This window comes from Geotrypetes seraphini, chromosome 6, assembly GCF_902459505.1.
Source record: "Geotrypetes seraphini chromosome 6, aGeoSer1.1, whole genome shotgun sequence".
NCBI lineage: Eukaryota > Metazoa > Chordata > Amphibia > Gymnophiona > Dermophiidae > Geotrypetes > Geotrypetes seraphini.
In genome coordinates, this window is record NC_047089.1 from 169918979 (window position 1) to 169946824 (window position 27846).

At 43.3% G+C, this 27846-nt stretch overlaps 1 protein-coding gene across 6 annotated transcripts in view; it reads right to left on the reverse strand.

Moving 5' to 3' along the window:
- The window catches only part of FRMPD4 (FERM and PDZ domain containing 4), a 726784-nt gene that overhangs the window by 299412 nt on the left and 399526 nt on the right, over positions 1-27846 (reverse strand). For all 6 annotated transcript variants that reach the window (XM_033948887.1, XM_033948890.1, XM_033948886.1 and 3 more), the window contains exon 2: positions 15237-15353. In XM_033948887.1, coding sequence (XP_033804778.1) covers positions 15237-15353 — 117 coding nt within the window. The remainder of the gene's footprint in view (positions 1-15236; positions 15354-27846) is intronic.

A 27846-nucleotide genomic window follows, 5' to 3' on the forward strand; every position in this document is an offset into this window, starting at 1 on the left:
GTTCAAGGTGAGGAAGGTAGATAGATAGGCCACGCGAGAGGAGCTGAAGGGTGGTAGAAAGGAACAGATGGTAAAGGAGGGAGGGAAGGAATAGAACAGACATTGAAGGAGGGTGAAGAGAAATGTGGAAGACAAGAATGGGGAGAAGATGCTGGAAGGGAAGAAGACAGATGCCAGACTATGGGGAAGCGGAGGGAAGAAGATGGGTGCTAGACCAATTGGGGAGGGGGTGAAGGGAGAGGCACAGTAACAGCAAATGGAAGATGCAGAGAGAAGACACACAGTGGATGGAAGGAATTGAATGAGAAGATGTGGAAAGCAGAAACCAGACAACAAAGGTAGAAAAAAAAATTCTATTTATTTATTTTTTGCTTTAGGATAAAGTAGTATATTAGTTGTGCTGATAAAAATTTATAAACAAAGCCCTGCCAGCTGAACATCTCTTTCTCTAGTTCAGCAGCCAGAACTTTAATTTATAAGAAAGGAATAAGCTAAATATTACAGTACTAAGGCTTATATGGATGCTGCGGGGACGGTAACGGGGCGGTGAATGGGATGGTAGTGGCGGTGACGGGGCAGTGAAAGGGATGGCGGTGACGGTGACGGGGCAGTGAAAGGGATGGCGGTGACAGTGACGGGGCGGTGCAGAGGATGGTGGGCCGGGGGTGGGGCGGTGACGGGGACAGAGTTTTTTCCCCGTGTCATTCTCTAAACCCTTTCTCTTTTTGTTCCACTTTCATATACGTACAGTAGACTATCAGTTAACCGGCACACTTGGGGATTGATAGATGCCGGATAAATGTACATTCTGGTTGCTCAAGAGTTACTATTAAAAATAGGCCTAACTAATACTATACTTCATACTATCCCATAACAAACTTTTCCAGACAAACTACCAGACACGTGGTAGGTGAAATCAGGTGTGGCGTGCCAAATTTATACTTAAATTTCCACCAGAAGTATTCTCACACTGGCTTCCAATTCCAGCAAGAATACTAGTCAAATTCTACTGTCTACTATTTAAAACTATAAACGGTGACAGCCCAACCTACCTGAACCAACCGCCTTATCCAAACTACCTCAACTAGACATAGGAAAACCCATACTCCATTCACGCACCCTCCAATCAAAGAAGTTAAACGGAAAAAACTGTATGATGGCCTCCTAGCCACACAAGCAGCAAAACTAGACAACCAAATCTCCAATCTACTGATAATAACCCCAGACTACAAAACGTTCAGAAAAGAAATAAAGACTCTACTTTTCAAAAAATCCCTGAAAACGAACTAATACTGCAAGTATCTTCCCAATTCCCCAAAGCAACCTGATCTACTCTTTATCTCCCCTGGAAATTGCCAGATATCTTCTTTTGTAATCTGCCTTGAACCACAAGGAATTGGCGGAATAGAAACCACTAATGTAATGTAATGCAATTTTTATTTAAAGTATTACAATATTTCTTTATTTTTTTTTTCTGGTTGCTTGAGAGTTCCTCTTTGGTTTACATAATTCAACGCATCTTCAAACTCTACAAAGCCCGTGCTGGCAGTTTTCTATGAAATTCCTTGTGACTACCTGTTGTCTTCTGAAAGAGAAACCATATTACTAACACAATCTACTTGGGAAAAATGAATTAAATGTAGTAAATACCTCCTGATGCTAAGCGTGGGAATGCATTGCCAGTGGCAGAGTGTAATTTATTCTCTTTCGTGCAGTGATACAATCAGGCCTTTATCTTGTTTCTCCAGTTTTAAATTACAGTGCAGTGCATTTCCAGAATGACTACGGCTGAGCACAAGTACAGTATCATCTTTTAAGGAAAGAAATATGTTTCAGACATCATGATCTTCAGTCGTCTATCTTTTTTGGCCATTTTCAAAAATAAAAACGTCCCCATGAAAAAACGCACAAAAACAAGTTTTGTAGACCTACCCGACTACCTTGTCTGAGCGCGGCAGAGGAATCTCCAAAACCGGCTCAGCTGATGGCAATTCCTCTGCCGTGATCAACTGAAGGTAAGCTCTCACTGTGCTGTTTTTCCCCCCATCTCTGGGTGGTGGGAGGGGGGTCGGTGCCCACTGGGGGAGTAAGGGGGAATCATGCCTTAATCCCTCCAGTGGTCATCTGGTCAGTTTGGGCAGCTTTGTGGCACTTAGACGCAACTAAAACAGGTCTAACTGCCTGAGTCTAAGTTCCCTCTAGGAAAGCTTTGATTATCGCTACAGTCCATCCAGGTTTACGTCCGCCTGATTCCCGCCCATAACACACCTCTCAACACACCTCTTTGAGCTCTGGACGCACAGCAGCTTAGAAGTGCTGCTGCACATCCAGAAAGATGTTTTTGATTATTGGCACTTGGACGTCCCTGCTATTAAGACATCCAAGTGTCGACTTAGGCTAGATTTTGGACGGTTCAAAGTTTTGATTATGAGCCTCTAATTGAACTGTTACTTATTTTAGATTGGAATATACAGTTGTATATGATGTTGGATCCTTTGTAATATTTATCCTCTCTTTGGTTTGTTTCAGGAGTTTTTGACTCTGGTTGTTTGATGGTTTTTGGTATTACATGCTAACTCTTTTTATTTTTGCTGTCGTTTTGTTTTGATGAAGCTTTCGATAAACTATATGAACTTAAAAAAAAAAGAATCTGGGAGAATATGCATCTCTCTCTCCAGTATCTCCACAGATATCATACCAGGTAAATAGCAAATACAAAGGCAGAAATCAAAATGAGTAATAATATGAGAACGGGAAGGGAAGCAGTAGCCTACTAGTTAGTGCAGTGGGCTGGACAACTAGGGGACTGGGTTTGGTCCCACTGCAGCTCCTTGTGACCCTGGGAAAGTAACCCTCCATTGCCTCTGGTGCAGAACTTACCCTCTGATGTCAGAGGAGGGGGCAGGTCCGCGGCAGAGGAAACAGCACGAAACAGCGCAAGATCGCTGGCATCGCAATCTTGCTGAAGGCTGCTTTGCTACTCTAAATGGTGCGGTGAGGCCAGGGGGATGAGCGGTCCTTCGGGGTGGGAGGGGGGGGCGAGTGGTCCTTGGGGGGGGCGAACGGTCCTTCGGGGTGGGGCGGGGCGGGCAGGCAGGCCTTCAGGGGGAGATGCAGGCCTTAAAGGGGAGGGACAAGCCTTCATGGGGGGAGACAAGCCTTCATGGGGGAGACAGGCTTTCGAGGGGGGGACAGGCAGGCAGGCTTTCAAGGGGGGAACAGGCCTTCAAGGGGGGGGACAGGCCTTCATGTGGGGGACAGACCTTCAGGGGGGGGGACAGGCAGGCAGGCCTTTAAGGGGGGGACAGGCCTTCATGTGGGGGGAACAGACCTTCAAGGGGGGGACAGGCCTTCAAGGGGGGGACAGGCAGACAGGCCTTCAAGGGGGGTTCAGGCCTTCAAGGGAGGGGACAGGCCTTCAGGGGCGGGATGTAGACCTATAAGGGGGGGGACAGGCCTTTAGGGGGGGACGACCCTAGTATAGAAGTACACGGAGGGAAGGGGGTGTTCAAAGAGACGTGCATATGCCAGACTTTGGGGGGGAAGAAATAATGGGTCTGAAAATAGAGGAGAGGGAGAGAGATGAAGGACCATGGAATTTAGGGAGGGAAGGAACAGAAAGGGAGAGAAATTGGACACAAGAGATGGTCTGGAGGAGGGATAGAGATACTGAATAGGAGGGTAATGGGGAAAAGAAAGGGAGAGACGGTGGACCCTGGGGTGGTGGGGAAGAAGGGAGAGATGCCGGATGAAAGGGTAGTTAAGAAAAGGTGGATCTGTGGAGGGAGATGAAAAAAAGGAAAGATGCCAGACTTCCTGGGGAGGGAAGGGAAATGGAAGGGGAGGACAGAGATGGCAGATGGATGGTTAGCATGCAGAAAGAAGAAAGAAAGAAACCCTGGCAAGCAAGTTATCAGAAGAAAACCAGAGCCTTGGACTAACAAGATTTGAAAAATAATCAGACAACAAAAGGTAGAAAAATTAATTTTATTTTCTGTTTTGTGATTACAATATGTCAGATTTGAAATGTGTATCCTGCCAGAGCTGGTGTTACGTCGCAAACGTGAGCTAGGATTTAACATAGAGAGGAAAAGTCCTTTTTGTTTCTTTATTTTATTTACACCACAGCGCCAGTGTGGTTAGGAGAAGCCAAAGGGGGTGAAAAAGCTATAAAACTCACCAGGATTTTTGAAAAAACCACCCAACTGGGCAGGAAAATTGAATCGAAAAACCAATTAAATAGGCTGGATCGAAATTTTTTTTCCTGAATCGGGCAGTTTGCGCTACTGTCTCAGACTTTAGGACCTGGGATTGGGGAGAGATGGCATCCTCAATACTTTATAATGCAAGTGAAACGAGGATTTGGTCAGACTTTTGAAGGGTCTGCAGAAGAAAAATATTGTATAAGCCGGGGACATGAGACAGCAGGAAATGGGAACTTTTCTTCCTTCTATTTTTGTGAATGGCAAGGCTGAGGATGTCAGAGAGTTCAGTTAAAATATATGCTTTATAAGAAAATATAATAATGTGTTTTATAAAGTTTATAAGCATTGCTGGCCTACCCGGTGAGGTATTCCTAGTAGTGGTGGTGGTGGTGGCAGTGTGTCAATGTGTTGAGAGGAAGAAGGTGGTCTGGGAAATTCTCCTGAGCAAACTCCGGGCCCTTTTCCACCCCCCAGTTAGTCCACTCCACTCAACTGGTTCACACACTGAGTGGGTCTTTGGGTATTGTGCCTAGGTAGCTGTTGGGATCTCTTCCAGTGGTTTGTCAGTATCTTCTTGTGGTCCAAGGAAGGAAACTTTATTAACCTTAGCATTGACCTTTTGTAACAGTGCTGCTTGTGTGGCATTAGGCTATGTAGTGATCGAAAGAAAAAACCAGACCTTTGCACATTTTTGCACTATAGATGGGTGTATGAGGAGATTCACATTTCCTGCACAGCTAAGTCCGTGTGAAGTTCCCTTGTGCTGTATTTGACATCTAGCAAGGTCTCTGTTTGGAAGGAAAGATCTAAGCTTAAAAATGGCCAGAAGTTATGGTAAAAGCAGATAGCTTAGCTGGTTTTAAGATAGATTTGAACAAATTCCTGGAGGAAAAGTCCATAGTCTGTTATTAAGACATGGGGGAAGTGTCTGCTTGCCCTGGATCGGTAGCATGGAATGTTGCTACTCTTTGGGTTTTGACCAGGTACTAGTGACCTGGATTGGTTACCATGAGAATGGGCTACTGGGCAAGATGGACCATTGGTCTGACCCAGTTAGGCTATTCTTATGCTATGTTCTCATCTGTAGGGGCCTTGTTTTCACTTCTTATTTTAATGTATTTTTTTTCTGAGAACTTATCAGTGTTTTTTATAATGGGAACAAAAATGGAAGAGAATTAATGTGTGTGGAATGAGGGGGTAACTAATTTCTTCAGCTAAATAATTCAATCCACCTCAAACAGACATAGGAGAACTCACGCACCATTCACACACCCTCCAACCAAAAACGTCAAAAGAAAAAAACTGTTCGACAATCTCCTAGCCATTCGAGCTGCAACACTCGACCCCCAACTTTAAAACCTATTGACCTCGACCACAGACTACAAAACCTTCAAAAAAGAAATAAAAACCCTTCTATTCAAAAAACACATAAAACCGAACTAACACAATCAGAACTCTCCCAAGCATCACCTGCAACTACTCCATATGTACTTCTGATGTCATGACAATTCAGACATAATTTATGTTATGTTATGTTTGGAATAATGGTTACATTTATGAGGTTCAATAAAATAAAATTTTCACTCCCTGTTTCTATTCTGACCATTTATACCGTTTCATGGTTATTACAAAAAATATTTTTTACATGGGTGTCAAAAAATGATGGGCTCCGGGTGCCACATATCCTAGGTACGCCACTGTGCGTTAGTCTTGTGCTGGAAAGGGACTGTTTCGCCCTTAAGCTTTTTCTAGATCAGCCCCCTCTTGGAAATCAACGCATGCCATCCCAACTCAAATTCTTAAGATATTTTGAAAACTACTAGGAAAATTATTATGAGCGGCTGCCCATATTTATCATTGTCATTATATTCTGTGTACCTCTATTATGAATGACTGTACATTATCATCCAATTCCAGAGTTTTGACTTTACAAAAAGTCAGAACTACAGATGAATATCTGTAAAATGTGATGAAAAAGATCTCTTGCATTTATCCAGAATGACTTTATACAGGGTGTCTTTGAAACTGAAGCAGAGGTCAAAGTGGCTGAACACATAAGGGAATCAAAGAAAATAATTATTACCCGCTAATTAATACATCGCCTTTTAAACTTGAAGCTATCCTTTTCATTTACAAAAATTAATCAGTGCTACAGCATTGCAGACAGCAATCAGGCACTGACCCCCTAATGCAGCAATTAGACTCATTCTATGTAGATTCCATTACCAAGGGCGCTGAATTTGCAGTGTGTACTTAAGAGCTCTGCCTCGTCCTTAGCTTGACAGCACCGTTATAGAAAACTAGGATCCAAACTTATTTAAAAATGTTTGCTGCACGTACTATATTTAGCCTTCTTTCTTATGACTTAGTTTGACGATCGTTTAGCTATTTGGAGCTAATTATGCAGTGGAATGTACTAACTGTTTTCTGCTTATTTCGTGTTGACTGCACTTTCACTGTTTTAACAATTTTTGTCCTTTGTTATCATCCCCAAATTTACAATAAAAAATTTGAACTAGAAAACAAAAAAAGGTTTGCTGCGATCGACCTTCCAATGTACAAGAAAAGGCTTAAGGAAACCATAGCTCTAGCTAAGAAGTATACCAGCTGGCGCCAAGAGCACATTTAAACACTATTTATCCAATACAGAGGGGCTTAAAAGCCTTAACAATGCTGCCCAGCTGCATGGTATGCACTCTACACCAAACGCTAACTTAAGCTGTACATTAGCGCCTAGGGACTCAAATTGTACCACAGGATAAATCCAGTCCAGTGGTAGTGCGAAACAGTAGTAAAGCATCATTGTGCCCATTTAATTAAGGATGTTGAGTTTCCATTTCCTTTCCTTATTTAAACAGGTTGCCCTGGTTACTGCCACCCTGTGTTGGTTGGCTTTAACAGACATACCTGAACTTTGCAGGCTTTGGCAGCAGTGCCAGAACTGGAGATAGAGAAAGGGGAAGAGACAAATTCCCCGTTGGCTTCCAGGGCTTTTGACAAAAGTCTCATCTGTGAATTTTCTGTGACTTCCATTCAGGGTTCAGTTCATTGCAGCTAGTCTGAAAACAAGTTCAAGTGCTCTCTTTACTACAAAGAAATAAATGGAAATCCTGCGTGAAGGGAGGGAGTGGAGTCCCTGCCTTCTTTATTTATTAATTGCCTTTTCCATGAAGAGATTGAAGTGACATCAGAGGGAGAGCTGACGTCAGTGTGAGGAGCAGAATGGAGATGCTGCTTGCACTAGCAAGGTGTTGGGGGAGGCTTGGGGAGTGGGGAAGGTGCCAGCACCCCCACCAGGGCAGCACATGGGGTGATCCATTTCCACCCCCCACCCCCTCTCCTTTACTATGCCACTGCCTGAGGAAATGGTGTTAAATGACTTGCCCAGAGTCACAAGAAGCAGGATGGGATTGAGCTTGCAACCTCAGGGAGCCAAGGAAGCAGCTCTAACCACTATGTGTATATGTATGTATATATATATATATATATATATATATATATATATATATATATATATATATATATATGCCAAGTCGGGTAAAGGAAGTGTCATTGACGTGTTCGGGGGGGGAGTAGGATCACGGTGGAGGGGGGGGGCAACGCGAGTGGGGGGAGGATGCCGGTTCGCAGGGGGGGGAAACCGGACCACGGGGAGGAGTTTGGAACAGCGTCGGATTCCTCAAGGGGGGGGGAGAATGGAGCAGCGCCGGTAGCCTTGGGAGGGGGGGGGGAGGAGGTGGAACCAATCAAAGCAGTTTCCCTTACTTCCTATGGGGAAACCTGCTTTGATATACGAGCAATTTGGTTTACGAGCATGCTTCTGGAACAAATTATGCTCGTAAACCAAGATTCCACTGTATATATATACACACATACACACACACACATATATATATACACACACACACATACACAGACAAAGTGCAGGGTTTTGAAAAGTCGTCCGGATACCTGGACAGTCCTCTAAAAAGAGGACTTGTCTGGGTAAATCCGGACGTCTGGTAATCCTAAAAGAGGCTCAGCTCTGCTGCTCAGTTTTTTGGTTGGCTGCTCTGCACGGGCTGCTGCTGCTGCCACCCTCGTGGAGCCACCAACCTGTGCATGTGTGTGGTTTACTGTATTCCTCTGCCTACTTCCTGTTTAGGCCTCTATTTCCCTGTTTCACCCTGCGTAGGCATCTGTCACTTTTCTCTACTTGTTCATCATGGGGGCTCATTTTCAAAAGAGAAAAGCGTTCCCAAAATGGCATAAAGTGGCTTTTAGATGTTTTGTTTGCTAAATGAACAGGCACTTTAGATTACTGCAATACTGTTTATCTAGGTGGACTACCGAAAAAACTTGTATTAAAACTTCGATTGGTTCAAAATACTGCCGTTCGTTTAATTTTTGGTCTTAAAAAATATGATCATGTAAGTCCTTTTTATGCCAAACTACACTGGCTGTCGTTTGGGACCAGAGTATTTTTAAAGTTCAGGTGAGTTTGTTATAAAGCCCTCTTTGGACTACCACCCTCTTATTTGGTATCATATCTGAAATTGTTTAAATCAAAAAGGCATACCAGGAATTCAGGCATGTTTATTGTCCCCACCCCTAGGGGTTGTCGCTATAAAACATTCTTTGAAAGGACTTTAGAATATCAGGTGGGGAAAGCAGATTCCTGGATAAGCCCGCTGATTGCTCAGGTGTATTCTTATCCTATATTTAGGAAATTATTAAAAACTCATCTTTTTGATAACCAAGAATGTTGATCTGTAAGCTTCTTAATGGTGTTATCATGCCGTGTTTATAATTTTTTTTTTTACAATTAGGTTGTATTTTTAATTGAGATATTAATTCTAGCATGTTTAAGTTGTTTTTCTTAACCATGATGTATAATTCTGCACATAGAAATGTGTATATGATTGTATTTATCTACTGTTGTGAACCGCCTAGAACTAATGGCAGGGTGGTATACAAGAAATAAAATTACTATTATTATTCATAGATCCTGTTCTAAAATATTAGTAGAAATTACCATGTCTCAAATCTGATTTGTATGTTCTGTCAGACTAACTGCACCCCCCCCTCAAAAAAAAAAATAAAAAATTACACTTGACATCTCATCCTACTGCTTCCAAACTGTCCCACACCCAAAACTTCCTCCTCATAGTCACTGGAACTGCATAGACAAAAACAAGCACAACACATACATACAAAACAGAAATACATATACACAAACCATGATTGTAATAATTCCCTATCCTTGCTGGGCTGTATTTATTGTCATTCTGATGCATATTTCATTTTCTTAAGAACATAAGAATAGCCTTACTTGGTCAGACCAATGGTCCATCGAGCTCATTAGCCCGTTCTCACGGTGGCCAATCCAGGTCACTAGTACCTGGTCAAAATTCAAGGAGTAGCAACATTCCATGCTACCATGAAAGCCGCTGAATAAATCCTGCTGTTTAATAATAACTCTACTTTTCTATACTGCCAACACCCAAAATGTTCTAGGCAGTTCACAGAGTAAAGAGGACTGGACCTTCCAATGATAATACAAAGCACACAGAAAAGCAGTACAATATTTTAATAGTGAAAAATACAATAAGAAACTATGACATAGTCATCAATCAAGTAACACATTTTTTGAACAAATAGGTCTTAACCAATTTTCTAAAGGTGCAATAAGATGCAGATTGTTGACACAGGTCGTCTAACCATACTTGAACTTTACCTGCTTAATAAGCCTAGGATTGATCAAAATATTTTATAAAACAGCAATTTTTAGGATTAGGAAAAGTAAATAAACCAGTACGCCGAGTAGGCCTAGTCGAACAGTACCATTCAAAATCAGAGAGGAGATATAGCGGAGCAAATCCATTTAACATCTTATAGCAAATACAAGCAAATTTGAAAAGTACTCTTGCTTCCAATGACTGCTTTGAGAACAATTCTATAAGGAGGGTGCCAATATTTAGGCCCCAAGAATAAATATAAATGACCAGAATACCGGCATGCACGTATGTGTGCAAAATTGGCCATGCATTATTCTATAAAAGAGTGCCTAAAAACTATGGGGCTCTTAATCGAAAGAGAAAAACATCCAAAAACTGGCCTAAGTCGGCACTTCGACGAACATTTCTCACAAATGTCCAAGCGCTGATAATAAAACCGGGTTTTGGACGTATTTCTAAAAGACCTAGGCCTTCATAGTGCCGCTCAAAGTCCAAAGCTAAATGGGGCGTTTCGGGAGGCGTGTCAAGGGCGGGTGTTGGGCGGGACGTGGGCTGGCTTAGACTTAGTCGTACAGCATGTATAACCGAAGGTTTAACAACAGAGCCTAGACGGAACTTGGACGTTGTGACTTAGACCATGTAAAACATGGTCTAAGTCACAAAAACCCACCTACACTCACCAGATAAGCACTGCAAACACATAACACAGACCCCCACACACTACCCCAGTGATCAACAATCCCACCCAACCTCCATAAAAATTTTATTCACAACTTTAAATTTCAGCCTCACCTGGCCGTCTGGCATAGGAAAGCCTAGTCATCCAGCCCAGAGGCAGCTTAAGTCGTCTTGGGGGTGGGTTAGGGACCCATAGAGAGGAGGATACATGCCCATAAGCCCCTGTAATCACTGCATTGATACTTAAACATGTGCACTCCCCTATATACCCACAAAAACCTTTTTTACTGGCATATAAGTGGCTCCTGCAGCCATAAGGGCTATTGGGGTGGTAGATAAGTGAGTCTAGGGGATTCTAGAGGTGGTTTGGGGGGCTCACTGTCACCTATAAGGGAGCTGTAGTGAGGAGAAGCCATGGCACCCTTTTTGTGAAGTTCACAGCAGTGCCCTGTAGGTAGCCCACTATTTAGGTGGCATGTCTGGGTGTGCAGTCCATCACTTTATAGACCCCTCCCACGTCCAACAGGGCTTATTCTAGGTGTTTTGAACTTGGACGGAAATGTGATCTAAAGATGAACGATTTAGCGGCTTGGACGATCAGATCAGCAGGACGTATAATTAGATGATTTTCGAAAGTAAAAAAAAGTTGGACGTATCTTTCGAAAATGTGTCTTAGGCTCTTTTTAACGTTGGACGACTTGCGAGATGGACGTAAAAGGACTTAGACGTCCCTTTCAATTATGCCCCTCTAAACCCCTCTAGTTTGACGCTTAGCATATAAATCAGTGAAATCTGGGTATCGCGTGGGCAGCATACACAGTTACATGCGTAAATTATAGCATAATCTGTGTGCTTTTTTTTTTTTAAGCAGTCTAGATGTGAGTATTTACAACATTTCAATGGTTGATGTAAGTGTAACTATATGATCATATATAGTGTAACTGTATGCCCATATTTGCACTGCTACATCAGTATTTTATAAAGGAAAGTCGGCACCTTCTTTCTTTTATACAATAGCCTTCTAATAGGTGTCTTCCTGGTGCCTACAAATAGGTACCCATTTATTCATATGTACTTTCAGCTAATAGCTGTTGCTATTGGCACAGCCAGATTACGGCTTTGGCAAAATACGTTCTTACTTGGAGTTCAAATATTTGGGGCGGAGATGGGAGTTGGAAGATGTGCTCAGGATTCTGGAGGCAAGGATTCACAACAATCTGGCTTTTGTCAGGATTCAGAAGAATTGCGCAATAAATGTTAAAAGGCTAGTTAATATGTATGGGCATTTTTTCAGAGTTTAAAACCTCCATCTGCCATTCGCCTATCCTTCCCATAAACACCCCAGTACTTTCTGTGGGAGAAGTGGTTCTAACAGCTATCAGCTGGCACCCTGCATGATATAACAAACGGTTCATAGTCTACAGCGCGCGAGGACAAAGGCGCGCCGACAACCGAGCACGGACAACTGAGCGCAGGACTTCATCGCGCCGAAGAAAAACCGTATTTTAAAGGGCTGCGATGGGAGGTGTTGGTGGAGAACCCCCCCCCCCCACTTTACTTAATAGAGATCACGCTGGCATTGTTGGGGGTTTTGGGGGGTTGTAACCCCCCCTCATTATACTGGAAACTTAATTTTTTCCCTGTTTTTAGGGAAAAAGTTAAGTTTTCAGTATAATGAGGTGGGTTACACCCCCCACACCCCACCAACATGGCAGCATGAGGCAGCGCGATCCCTATTAAGTAGAGTGGGGGGGGTTCCCCCCATACCCCCATCAGAGCCCTTTAAAATACGGGTTTTCTTCGGCGCGATTAAGCCCTATCCGCGCTCAGTTGTCGGTGCGCCTTTGTCCTCGCGCGCTTCTGACCCGTCACCATAACAAACAGCGGTTTGCAGATAAGTTCCTGTTTTTCAGCCATTTTATTAAGGGTTTAAAATTCACCAGGCTTTATATTTCTCAGGAGCTTTTTCACCAATGTCATTTAAAAGCATTGTTGATTTATTTATCTCAATCCTATTTAAATTTAATTCTCCACACTACATAGACACCAGGGTTTTGGGCGATTGATAACAATTTACTTAAAGTTTAAAGAGAAAAAGAAAAAAAGCAGTTTAAAAAAAAACTTTTGCACTATGAATTACACATTTTTAGATTAGCCCACAGAGTGTTTTAAAATGATGTGAGTGGGTAATGTCTGCCAAGCACGTTGGTGCATTTGGTGGTGTTGAACCCTGGTGAACTCGGATAAAACCTTTCACATGAGTTCCCACTTACTAATGTAACACCCTGTTTACAACTTCCAAACAAACATTTGGTATAAGGGGCTCAGTTAGCCCGAAACCCTTCAGGTGTCTGGAGACTTGAGAGCAGGTCTGATTTTTGGAGCTATCAGACACACTGATTCTCTGTAACATGGTGATTAAGGAATTATTTCCAAACTCACTAAATAATTGTTATAGCGTGTCCAATGAAGGCAGATCACTTGAAACTAGAGTTACCAGATATCAGTGAAAACCCAGGCATGTCCTCTTTTTAGAGGACAGAATTTCTAAAACACATAGTTTGTCTGGGTTTTGGAAAGCCCTGAGCACTGGCCGCGTTTGGAGCGCCTTCAACAAACATGCGCGGATGATGTCACACACATCCACGCATACTGGAGGTCCTCCAACGCAGCTTGGAGGTTGTGAAAAAAAAAAAAAGAGAGGAGGCTGTTGGGAGCGGGGCTGAAGGTGGAACAGGGAGGGCAGAGGGTTGGAATGAGGTGGGGGCCATGCATCCAGGTTTCTCCATTATTAAAGATGGTAACCCTACTTGAGACTCAATATATCAAATAAATCAAGGTGGAGAAAAAGCCTCAAAACCACACAACAGCACCATACATATCATATTTAAACAACTGACCTTGTTCTATCATAGGCATAAAAAAATTCCATCTTTGACAAAACTTTTTCTTAAGTCTCAATGTGAAAAAATAGCTCTCCATATTTATTTATTTATTTAGATTTTTATCTCGTCCTCCCAGTAGCTCAGAACGGTTTACAAGTAAACATTCACAATGGAGTGAATTGGACATACAAGATTATACAGTAGATTTAAATACTTGGACATACGAGACTGTGCAGCAGTTTAGATATAGGGACTATACAGCAAATTAAGAACAGTAAGTTAAATATAAGTAGTTTAGTTTAGATACAAGTTATTTGAGTATAGGCTGAGAGTGGACTATACAGAAATTTAGGCAGAAGATTAGAATGGAGAAAGAAGGGTAGAGGTGGGGTTTAAGGGGGTTGGGTGTAGACCGAGGGTGACCTTTAGTTGAAGAGGAGGGTCTTTACCATTTTCCGGAATGTCATTAGTGAGTTCTGTAGTCTGAGTTGAGGGGGGAGTTGGTTCCAGAGTTGGGGAATGAAGTGGCTGTAGGAGCGTTTGCGGGCGGTTACTGAGAGGAGGGACCTTCCGGGGGGAATGCATAGGCGTATCTCCGTTTCTGAGCGGAGGGTGCGGGTGGGGATGTAGATGGGTAGCTTGGATTTTATGTAGGAGGGGGTGGTGGCATAAATTATTTTGTGTGCTATTGCCAGGGCCTTGAATGCACAGCGTTGGCTAATTGGGAGTCAGTGTTCAGTGCGGAGTGCTGGGGAGATGGGATCATGGTAGTTGAGGCGTGTAGGAGGCGGATAGCTGCATTTTGTACACAACATTGTAATTAATCAGGAGATTAACTGCTTTGCCGGATGACTCCTGGTTACCACTATGCTTCCATCACTGACTCAGCTTGAACAGTGACATCTATAGGTTGGTGAGAGAGGGGAATTAACACTAGAGAATGACACGGGGATAAATTGTTCCCCATCCCTGCGGGAACTCATTTTCCTGTCCTCTCCCAACGAGTTCTTTTTCTGTCCCTGCCCCATGCCGTTTTCTTATGTTATTTTTATTATTAATTTATTTTATTATTTTATTATTAATGTTATTAATGTTATTTTTATTATTAAATTATTATTTTTAGTATTAATCACACTGAACTTATGGTTACACAGTTTATAAATACGATGTTATGTTAAATATAGTATTAACTTATAATAAGCATAATAAAGAACTGTACAATAAAATAATTACATGATAACAAATGAACATAAATATGAATAAACATAATAAAAGATTACAAACATCGTAAAAGATAATGCTATAAGCCTGAAACATTTCTCCTTCTGCAAGCCTGCACCGTGGAGGACACTGAATTGTGTTTGCGTCTTTATCATCTGTAGCTAAAACCGTAAGACGTTAGCCCCTCTCATTGCTACCATATGGAAAACTAATCAGGCAGCATCCTCTCGCCTTCCCACTCCTCGAGGGATTAATTCCAATTCATAGCACGTAACCATCTTTACTTGCAGTAGGCTCTAAAGTCAGCTAAGCAGAACATTCACATTTCTATATCTGACACCACACAGACAAGCGAAACTTCATAATTGAAAGGTGAGACAAATGGTTCAAGTACAGCATCTTCTTTGCTAGAACCAAATATGGTAGCATGAATGTTACAGAAATGAAGTCAAAAGCACACTGCAGAATGCTCATACCTCTGAGCAGAAAGCCGCTTCTATTTGTATTCAGGGTAAATCTTTTGAGTTTACCTGATGAAGTAGTCTCTTCCATCTCTGTTTGCCGCCATCTCCCATCCATAAGGTGGCGCTGGTGTCAAACTCCAGGTTCCCGAAGGAGGAGGCCAACCTGAGGATTTCGTCTTGTGGCTGTAAAAAAAAAAAAAAAATTAGAAGGGATTCTTAGGTTTGCAAAACGGTGTCCAGGAGTGAAAGCCACAGGCTTGTGCTGTGAATCGATGAAGACCATTTGTACATTTCTGCAGAATGCTACATTTTGACAATTGAAGTTTGATCTTAACGTTATGGGCCAGATTCGGTAAGTGGCACTGAAAGTTAGACACTATTAGGATCCGTGCTAAGCATCAAAGGTCCATCGCTCAAACTTGAACATGAAGACTTACAGTACACCTGCTGAAATCGGGCATAAATCCTTGTATCTAAATGGTGACAACTGGACATGTAAATCATACCTAATTTCTGGGAACACCCCTGACCTGCCCGTGCTTCTCCCATGGCCATGCCCCCTTTCAAGTTGCACATTGCTAGGGTTACCAGATTTCTTCTTAAAAAAAAAAAAAAAAGTGGGCACCCAGCCCCGCCCTGTTCTGCTCCTGCTCTGCCCCATTCCATCCCAAGCCCCACCCCCAAAATGGACCTCGTGTCTCCTTCCCTGAGCTCGGGGCCACATCTGGAGAGCCTCTGCACATGTGCAGACATCGACGCGATAATGTCACGCTGAGTTTTCCTGGACAACTGGTAATCAACACATTACATGCTTACCACAGCTTAAAAGGGTTTATCGTGAGGTTCATTGAGGCATCTCACAGTAAATTTCAAATGTATGTGTGCTACCCATGCATGAATATTTTTTATTTTTTGGCTAAGGGGCGTGTTTGGGGGAGGAGAGTGGGTGTTTCAACGCTAATCAGTTGCCGCGTGCTAACTGATTAGCACAGGGTTAGTGTGTGAGCTTTTATTATCTACAAAATAGGTGATGGTACGGATTCACACACTAAGCTGCGATAGCGTTTTTAGCACGCGCTAAACCCGCGCTACGTGGCTAGAACACCAGCTCAATGCTGGCGTTAGCGTCTAGCACGCAGGGCAATTCTGCGCACACTAAGCGCGCGCTAGGACCGCTATCGCAGCTTAGTAAGTTTTGTTAATGACTGTGCACCAATAGCAAGATTAGAGCATAGCCATTAATTTTCTGGTAGAAATTGCCTTAGCGCTTGGGAAAGACCCACGTAAAGGCACGCCAAGGTCACTTTCTACTGCAGGTTTCTAATAGGACCCCTATGAAATTTAAATGCACGCGTTATAGAATAGGGTATAGGGCAGTCACATGTGTAACAACTAATTACTATCAATAACAGGGGGAAAGCAGCCATTGAGGGAATAAGGTCTTCCACGCTAATCCTGTGCTAATCAGTAAGCGACAATCTGGCTGCACTGATTACCGTATTTTCACGCAGATAACGCGCACCCGTGTATAACGCGCACACGGGTATAGCGCGCAGAAACCACAATATTATGTATAAAAACTTTTGTATACCGCGCTCACGGGTATAACGCGCATGCTGCCCGACTGTCCTTTCGCCCGCCCCGACTCTCCTCTGGCCTCCCCGACTCTCCTTTCGCCCGCCCCGACTCTCCTCTGGCCACCCCGACTCTCCTTTCGCCCTCCCCGACTCTCCGTACGCTGTCCCGACTCTCCGTTTACCCGCCCTGCCCTGCCCCCCCCCCCGGCAGGACCACTCGCACCCCCACCCCGAAGGACCGCCGACTCCCCGACAATATCGGGCCAGAAGGGAGCCCAAACCCTCCTGGCCACGGCGACCCCCTACCCCCACCCCGCCCGACGCCCGATTCCCCCCCCCCCAGCAGGACCGCTCGCACCCCCACCCCGAACGACCGCTCGCACGCGCTCCCACCCGCACCCGCGATCGGAGCAAGGGGGAGCCCAAGCCCTCTTGCCCGGCCGACTCTCCGACAATATCGGGCCAGGAGGGAGCCCAAACCCTCCTGGCCACGGCGACCCCCTACCCCCACCCCGCACTACATTACGGGTAGGAGGGATCCCAGGCCCTCCTGCCCTCAACGCAAACCCCCCTCCCTCCCTCCAACGACCGCCCCCCCCAAGAACCTCCGACCGCCCCCCCAGCCGACCCGCGACCCCCCTGGCCGACCCCCACGACACCCCCACCCCCCTTCCCCGTACCTTTGCTAGTTGGCCGGACAGACGGGAGCCAAACCCGCCTGTCCGGCAGGCAGCCAACGACGGAATGAGGCCGGATTGGCCCATCCGTCCCAAAGCTCCACCTACTGGTGGGGCCTAAGGCGCGTGGGCCAATCAGAATAGGCCCTGGAGCCTTAGGTCCCACCTGGGGGCGCGGCCTGAGGCACATGGTCGGGTTGGGCCCATGTGCCTCAGGCCACGCCCCCAGGTGGGACCTAAGGCTCCAGGGCCTATTCTGATTGGCCCACACGCCTTAGGCCCCACCAGTAGGCGGAGCTTTGGGACGGATGGGCCAATCCGGCCTCATTCCGTCGTTGGCTGCCTGCCGGACAGGCGGGTTTGGCTCCCGTCTGTCCGGCCAACTAGCAAAGGTACGGGGAAGGGGGGTGGGGGTGTCGTGGGGGTCGGCCAGGGGGGTCGCGGGTCGGCTGGGGGGGCGGTCGGAGGTTCTTGGGGGGGGCGGTCGTTGGAGGGAGGGAGGGGGGTTTGCGTCGAGGGCAGGAGGGCCTGGGATCCTTCCTGCCCGTAATGTAGTGCGGGGTGGGGGTAGGGGGTCGCCGTGGCCAGGAGGGTTTGGGCTCCCTCCTGGCCCGATATTGTCGGGGAGTCGGCCGGGCAAGAGGGCTTGGGCTCCCTCTTGCTCCGATAGCGGGTGCGGGTGGGAGCGCGTGCGAGCGGTCGTTCGGGGTGGGGGTGCGAGCGGTCCTGCTGGGGGGGGTGAATCGGGCATCGGGCGGGGTGGGAACTATGTAGAAAAACTTTTGTATACCGCGCTCACGCGTATAACGCGCGAGGGGTATGCGCGGTAGGTAAAAACGCGTATAACGCGCGCGTTATATGCGTGAAAATACGGTAGTGCAGATGCATGAACTCTCCACCCTCAGACACAGCCCCCTCCCAGCCAAAAAAATAAACTGACTGCTGTGCAAAACTATTTAATTAGCCAGGAATGGCTCCTGGCTAGTTATATAGCAGAGGTCTCAAAGTCCCTCCTTGAGGGCCGCAATCCAGTCGGGTTTTCAGGATTTCCCCAATGAATATGCATGAGATCTATGTGCATGCACTACTTCAATGCATATTCATTGGGGAAATCCTGAAAACCCGACTGGAGGGACTTTGAGATTCCTGTTATATAGCATTTCAGCACATAACCACAGATATTCAGTGGGAGATACACAACTACGGTATCTTCTGTTGAATATTTGTGGTTAGCGGCTAGCCTCCAGCCCAGTGTCTCAAACTTTTTTTAAGCTCTGGAACACTAAACGGAGCAAATGCTTTTCACCATACATTATAATTGAATTTATAAAATTGCAAAACCAACAAAAAATTATTATTATTTTTTTAAATTAAATTTGAGAATTATTTTAAGTTCTATAAGCTATTTATGGGTAATTGTAATAATGGTGAAACTAAAGTAGATAGAATAGAATTGCTAATCAATGCGATAGATATGCTTGTTTTTGAGTGCAAAACATGGCTTGATAGTCGATAAGCAAACACGCATTTCATCATCCACCATCTGCAGTCGTTCTCTTTTTTTTAAAATTTAATTTGTCAGAGCTGAAAATCCAAGTTCGCAAAGATAAGAAGATCCAAATGGTAACAAAGCCTTGATTGCTTTGTTGCTCAATAAAAATAAAACTAAAATTTCTGGCTGCTAGTTTTCAAAGACCAGTCACGTCAAAGAATGATGCTTGTCTGGCTGGTTGTATCCTGACGCACACTCATAACATTGACAGATTCTTGAGTGCGCAACATATATGTCATCTATTCTAGTGTATACTCTAGGGAATTTTTAAAAGTAAAATAAAATTCTGGAATCTCTTTGGCGCACACCACTGTGTTGTGACACGCAGTTTGTGAAACACTGCTCTAGCCTCTAACTGACTATATCGCTCGGCATAGTCAGCTAGGGGCAGATATTCAGCACTAAACCAACTATGTTTAGCGGTTAAAATCGACCACATAAATAGCAGGCCTAAATTTAAGCTCCATGCACTTAGCCAGTTAGCGTTGAATATCGGCCTAATTGCGTGAAACCAGATATTCAATGCCAGTTGCCAGAAATGGCCCAGCATTGAATATCCAACAGTAGGCAGTCAAAGCACTGCCTGCTAGAGGCTGAATATCGGGCCCAAAATGTTTTTTAGCACACAGCTATTCCAGCACCCACTTCACCGATCCTGCTGCAGATTGTACTTTATGGGAGCGGGGAGAGATTTAAAAAGATCAGAATCGGTGAAGTGGGAACTGGAATAGCTGTGCGCTATAAGAGGCCCCATGATCCCTTTCCAGTCAATGATCAATGAAAAAGTATTAAACAAAACTTTAAAATATATATATATATATATATATATATATATATATAACAAGAGAAGAATATTATAAAGCATATTTATATATTATTGAACTGGAATTGGAGTGGCCTGCAGGTAGTAGTTGAAGGTCTAAAGTGTTTTGATACAACCTTGTTTTCTATGACATATTGTATCCTATTGAGAGAATTTTGAATATTTCTATACCTCCTATCTATTTTGATATATTTTGATGTGTTCAGAGTATTAGGATGGACACTGTGCCAGAGGTTCTGGTAAGAGTGGATAGTGTAGCTGGTTTTAAGAAAGGTTTGGACAAGTTCCTGGAGGAAAAGTCCATAGTCTGTTATTGAGAAAGACATGGGGGGGGGGAACACCCACTGCTTGCCCTGGATCGGTAGCATAGAATATTGCTACTTCTTGGGTTTTGGCCAAGTACTAGTGACCTGGATTGGCCACCGTGAGAATGGGCTACTGGGCTTGATGGACCATTGGTCTGACCCAGTAAGGCTATTCTTATGTTATGTTTACAAAGGTGATTATCGTAAAAGGAGAGGGGAGGTATATAAATTAAGGTAAATATGTTTATGATTATTGTTCACTTGATATTCCGCTAGTGCAATAGGTCATACCGGCTTACAATTTATACATAAAAGTAAAGTTAGCCAACCAAATAAGTAAACAATCATACAAACTAAAATCAATTAAAATCAATTAATTAATTAATTTTTAAAAAAAATATAGATATATATATATATATATATATGGTATTTGGCAAAACACTCAATGGCAATGGCATTAATTCAAATAGATTTCATGTCATCTCTAGAAGTGTACATGTGGAATCAGAATTTTCTCTGGTTATAAAGGGCATTTATCTATTAAAAATGTTGTCCATAGTTTCTATGCCATGAAACAAATTGAAAGTTAGATGAATTACAAGACTCAAATATTTAAAGAAAATATATTTACAAACTGTACTATAGTAGTATGTCTAACATGTATGTTAGGTGTGGTGAGGAGCTTTGCTTGAATCTAAGACTAAAATATTACATCTGGAGGCATTTTAGAATTCGGTTTCTTGTTGATTTGAGTTGATCCTGAACCCAGATGGAAACAATGGAGTGAAAGGCCAAAACTTGACATTTTTCCTCAGCAATGTTTTTGTCTGTTAGTCAGGAATGTTTAGATACCACTGAAAAAATTTTGGGGAAGTACTAGGACAAATCTTAATCTTCTATGAAAATAACTGCTCTTGAGGTTTGCAAAAACTGGAGTGAGTCGAGTCGAGTTGATTATATCCAAACCCTTATCAGAAGATGGGGTAGGTATTCCATGCTATCTTTAGGGTTCAAATTCCTCGCTCCTCATGGTATGGGATCAATAAATGTAACATCTGTTTCCAGATTTATTTTGACACCCAGCTGAGAGGACTTAAGAAGGATTTGTAGTATCTAACACATTATAAATCATAACATTATACTGCTTTGTTGCATTCTGATTATTCATTCACCTCTCCCTTTCCCTCAAGACTGTCATTGGACCAATTTTCATGTTTCACTTAAAATTTTATGTTATGTTATATTTATATATATTTGTATACCGCAATACACTTGAAGTTTGATGCATCTTACAGGAATTAAGCAGAAGATCATACATAAGAGATAAGGATACAAGTACAAATAACGTGGGATCATGACAAGGTCAGAGTCAAATACAATTATGATATGATAAGACAAGAAGAACTCAAGTAGGTGAACAGCTTTCAAATACCGGTGCAGATAGATATGGAGAACCAAAATAAAGTGGCGAGGGAGGGGGGGCAGGTAGTAAGAGTTGAATGAGTATGTGCCTAGAGTTTTTCCATTGTTGTGAGGAACATTTTGATATTGTATGTGTGTGTGGCGCAGTGGTTAGAGCTACAGCCTTAGCACCCTGAGGTTGTGGGTTCAAATCCCTCACTGCTCCTTATGACCCTGGGCAAGTCACTTAATCCCCTTATAGCCCCAGGTACACTGCATAGAGTTTGAACCCACCAGAACAGATAGAGAAATATGATAGAGTACCTGAATGTAAACCACTTAGGATATAAGTGGTATATAAATAAATATGTTTTTATATAGTCACCTTTTCCTTAATACTTTACCTGCAGAAGAAGGTTCTACCTTCAAAACCTTGACAAAAATGTATTAAGTCCAATAAAAAAGAGATACCACCTTATTTTCTTATCTTTGATTTTGTTTTATTTCTATTTATCACATCTGAAGTGGACTCACAGCAATCACACCATTTTGTCATGATCTGTTCTGTCTTTGGCAGTTCAGTCTCTGCTTCTGTGTCACTGCACTGTCCTCGCCCCTCTAGCCATGGCCCTGTTTCCACGGCAAAGATAGAAACCTGTTAACATTGCGGAACTGCTTTATATAATTCCCGCTAGCTAGGATAAAAAGCAGAAGAGAAAAGATGCCACTGGAATTTGAGTTTTTCAGGTGCCAATTTAAAGAATACTTTCAATTACAAATGTTTTTCCTTTCATGCTTGAATCTAAACTCGGCAGAAAATATCACTTTAATTAATATTGGTATACGGAGGGCATTAAAATGCTACTTAATTTGACAAAGGATGCCATTTGATGTTTTGAGACAATGAAAATTACTGTATTGGACTGGTGTGTTAAGCCCACTTAAGACTGTACTTTATGCAGCTTTGACATTAATGGATGGAATTTTATTGCACTGAATGCCAGTCCCTTGAATTTGTGAACAAAGAGAACTGTAAAGCAGATTTATATTGCAATTGGTATATTATTATACAATAAAACTCTAAAGATTTATATTGTCTCTGTCAAAACATGGCATTGTCATTCTTCCAAAGTTCTCTTTTACTTAAAGGAAGATGATCATATTTTTGTAACATGAAAATATTGAATATGGAGGTCTATTAAACATGCCTTCCCCAATGCCCATTACCTCTGATTAGAGAATGACACGGTGACAAAATTCATCACCGTTTCTGTCCCTGCGGATAACCGCGGGAAACCATCTTCATGTCATTCTTTAAGGACAGAGGGAAGAATCAGAGTATAATTGGGCACAACCACTGACCCGCAAGCTTTTGCTTTGAAGAATGCTGGTGTAGAAGGATTGAAGTTGAGATAGACACTACAGAATGACAGTCTCTGGTATCCAGAGCAGATATTGTGATGTCATAATGCCTCATTCCACCAGTGCCTATGAGCCAATCTCATCAATGATGTCACAATGGCTTCATTATCCTTGGCTCACATAAGAATCAGAGTATAATTGGCCACAACCACTGACCCGCAAGCTTTGCTTTGAAGAATGCTGGTGTAGAAGGACTGAGGTTGAGATAGACACTAGAGAATGGCATGAGATTATTTCCCGCGGTTATCCGCAGGGACGGGAACGGTGAAGAATTTTGTCACCATGTCATTCTCTACCTCTGATGTCTACTGTCTAGAAAATTCTTTGCCAGAGGCCTCTGAAGAAAGTCCAACCAAATCCATGGCATACGATCTACATTTTTGTTGATCGTTTCTTCAGCATTTGCTATTTAAAAGTAATTAGAGAAATAATAAAGACTAGTCCAAATTGTTGGGAAATCTCAAAAAAGAATTTTTTTGGGATCTCTTAAAAGATGAGTTTGATCATATAGCATGGTACAGAAGACTATATAGCTCAACCAAACTAGCTTAACCTATCCTCTTTTGCTCCCTCTGTGCCTTGGAAAATAAATTTAAATGGTGCAATCAATGCAAAGGACTTTTCACCATGCTTGTCCTGCCAAACACTACACAGAGGATCTTTATAAGTTCCTTTTCATCTGTCTTACCATGAACCCTCTTAGCAGAGGCTAGGAAGCTGATTCTAGTAGAGTACATTCAAATGCTGCTTAATGGCCCACTGGGGCATGGCAAGTGATATTTTAATTTAATTCATTTATTCAGATTTATTAACCATCTTTTTCAAGAAGAGATTTATCCAAAATGGTTTACAATATATTGAATATAGGCACTCCTACACGGGAACAGGAAGTTGCTCCAGAGAGGCGGCTTCCAGGGCAGGCCGACAGCAGCAGGCTTACCTTGCTGCAGCAGCCAACCAGCCCAAAGTTAGGTGGTAGGTGGAGAACAGGGGAGAGAGAGAGAAACACCGTCCCATGGGAGGGAGGGGGTGGGGGTTGGAGGGAGGGGGGGAGGGGGTTGTTGGGAGATAGAGAAAGAAGAGTACCTGGGTGGGGGGGTTTGGAGGAAAGGAAAGAGAAGCACTGAAAAACACTGATCATTTTACTACAGGTCTTAAAATTGAAGATTTTTTTTCTTTATTCCTCTTCATACTACAATTTTTGTACCACTTTGTACCAAGTAATATGTGTTTTGTCATCTTTGTTGTATGTTTACTTACCAAATTTCAATAAAATAATTGAACTTAAGAAGATGGGAAGGCTAAAAAAATGGGTGAAAGGTGGGGTGGGACAAGGGCAAGACTGGTGAAAGGTAGGAGGTTGGGGGCAAGAAGGGGTTGGGGGACAAGAAAGGCCCAGGGTGGGATGGGGTGGAGTCAGGGGTGGGGCCAGGGGTGGGGCCAGGGTAGGGCCATATGTCCTCTTTTTTGACTTCACATACAATCAGGCTGGACTGACACTCCAAGGCCCTGTAACAGCCTACAATGTACGAGCTATGGCTGCCTCAGTAGCTTATTTCTACTCTGCGTCTATTGTGGACATCTGCAAAGTGGCTACCTGGTCCTTAGGACATACATTTACCTCTCATTACTCAATTCCAGAAGAGACAGTTGGTTTGGACAAGCAGTTCTATAGAATATTTTCACTTCCTGTGCACCAACTTTCCCTCCAGTCCTGCTGGAATTCACCAGACTTATGTTTATTCAATATTGAACCTCTTCCAAAGTCATGATCTTGGCAGCTGGGAGGTCCCACATGTGAGAATGTTATGTCTGCTTGTCCTCAGAGAAAACAGAGATACTTGCCTGTAGCAGGTGTTTTCTTCGAGGACAGCAGGCATATATTCTCACAACCAGGGGTGTTTTTAAAAACACATGTGGGCCTAGGGCAGAAATTAAGGAGGGGGCTCCATAATCCCTCTCCTCCCTGCCCCACTCCTAATCTCCCCATCTGCTATTATACCACACATAAAGACAACTTTAAATTACTTCTTCACACACAAAACACACAGATCTTTATGTACCAAATACAGAACTGGAAACCCAAAGAAATTAAACTCGGCAAGAGAAATAAAAACAGATATGCAATTTTTGTACTGAACACACCGGAGTCCTGCGCCCCAAATCTCTTAAAATTAGCCACCCCCTTGCTGGTGGGGATCCCGAAGCCTTGCCAGTTGAAGACCATCTCCTCTGGTCTGGCAGCCAGAAATATTCCAAGCTCTGCAGCTAGTAGCAGCGTCCCCGAGCTGCCACCAGCTGAAGAGCTTGGAGAGTTCTGGCTAATGGACTAGTCACTAGAGGAAGAGGTCTTCAGCTGACAGGTGTTCGTGATTCCCCTTCAGCTTAGGTATTTATATTTGCATTTGGGTTAGGTGCTCACCCATTTTGGGCTCAGGGCCATTGCCTATCCTCCTTCCTCCCCCTCCTATTGGCTGTCTGCTAAACACTGACCACAATACAAAGATCTGTGATATCCCAAAGCTATCATTCTAGTTCATATATTTAAAATAAAACACGTTTTCTACATTTGTTGTCTGGATATACTGCTTTCCTGTGTCTTCTGGTAATTCCCTTTCTATTGGCAGCTGTCCATGTGTCTTTCCTCCTCTTTCCTGTCTTATTTCATTCCCTGACTACACCTGTCTGATATATTGACTTTTCCTTTTTAGCTCATCCCATCTTTTTAATTTTTATTTTCTGCCTTTCTATCCACTCAATTTCACCCTTCTTTTTACTTTTCAGCTACCTACCAACTTTCCATCTCCCTCTCTCATGCTCTAGCTCTCCCATTTCCCATCTGACTTTCCCATTACCAGATTTAATAATAACAACTTTATTTTTGTATGCCACAATACCACAAACAGTTCAGAGTGATTTACAATGCAAGAGACTGTACATATACCATTGTACTCACTTCTCTCTCACTGTTGTCTCATTCATATTCTTGTCATCCCCGTTTTGACCTCTTCCACATGGCTCCACCATTTCCAGAATCCTCCTCCTTCTCTTGACACTCATCAAGTTATATCTCCCTGTCCCGTTCTCTCCATCCCCTAGCATCTTCTGTTCCCTCCTCCTTCCCATGGGTCCATCGCTCCTTCTTTTTCCCCTCCATGGTCCAACATTTCTACCTCTTTTTTTGTTGTTGTTGTTCTTACCTCCCCCTTTGATGCTGTTTTAGATAGGATAGATGTGAGTGACTGAATTTGTATTTGCATATGTTTTAAGAATTGTCATGCATTATTGTTAATATATTTTATATTTGTATGTTGTAAACCGTTTAGATTTGAGGTATATAATTTTTAAAAAATTAAATTAAAATTGAACAATAGGATGGAGAGAAAAAAAGAGATGCTGCATCTCTCGCTTCCTTCTACCCCAAGACCTAACATTTCTTTCTCCTTCCCTCCCTTCCTTCCCTTTCTCTTCCCAACTGCCCTCCTAGACCATCTCTCCCCCTGGTTCACCACCTGTCCCTTTCTCTTTACAACTAGCCTATATCTTTCCCTCCCTCCCACAGGTACACCATCTCTTCCTTTCTCTTTCCAACTGTCCTCCCTTCAAGTATATTTTACCCTTCCTCCATACTACCCTATGTCCAACTTCTCTCCTTTTTCCTTCTCTCCATCCATTGGCCAAATCTCCATTTCCAGGCCCCATAAGTTGTTCCCCTTCACTTCCCCTCCTCTCACCTCCAGTTTGACAGTTCTTTAAACCCTTCCCCCGTTCTACTTAAAAAAAGACAGCTGGTCCAGAGGGTTTCCTTGGGCGGCATGCCTTTCCCCTTGTTTCAGCGCCGGTCTGACATTGCCTTCACCTGGTCTGGCAGCTGGTCCAACCCCCAATTATGCAACTTCCAGTTTCCTATTGGGTGGACTGCGGCAGAAAAAAAGCACAGAAGGGGGCCACAGGCAGTGCATCAGAACTGCTGCCACAGCCAGTTTGTCAGCAAGACCTGGAAGGTGAAAGTGATGTTGGTCCAGCACTGAAAGAAGGGAAAAGGCATGCCTTCCCATAGGGGGCTCTCCAGAGCTGTGGGGCCTAGGGCAGTTGCCCTGTTTGCCCTCCCCTAATGCCTGCTCTGCTTACAACCTGCCCACCTCGCTTAGTTGGCTTCTTAGGGTTGTTGGTTTTTTTTAACTGAACTGATGGTCCCACAGTGCTACCATTGGGCAGGAAGGCACCTGTACTTGTGGGATGTGAGCACTGCCTAAAGATTTAAAGTGACAGTGCACGTGGCATGATGTCCGTACAGGGTTCCGTGGCTGTCACCTACATATGAGAATATATGCCTCTTGTCCTTGGAGAACACCTGCTACAGATAAGTATCTTTGTTTCACCGTACTGTGTATAGCTAGTCTTTGTACTAGAAGCATAAAATAAGAACTTTTCATAACTTGGACCTAGCGGCCTTCTTAGAAAATTATTGCTAATTTGTGCAAAAATGGTATATTTTGTACTTTCTGAGAACAATCAAAATAATCAATAGATAATGAAGGTTCTTTGCACTCACGTAGTAGTGGAATGCCACAAACCGTAACCCTCACTTTCTAAGCCTATGATTAGGGCTTCTGTGCTGCAGTATTTAATGTTATCTCTAGAACATCTGGCAGGCTCTGCAGTTCTTAAGTGTTTATTCATAAAAATCAAGACTTTTGATCCTGCTACTGAAATTCCACTGCTCAGGAAGGTGTTGCTTCAGAATTACTAGAAAAGGCCAGAGAAGCTGAATGAAAGAGGGGCTGAGTGGAGAATTATCTCTGCACACGGAGAGGAAGTGCTTGAGAAAAATAAGTCAGGAAAGTATCTTCATAAAAGTCCACAGCAGTAGGGCACTCCTTATGTTAGACCAGAAAGCACAATTCAGAGGAAGCCAC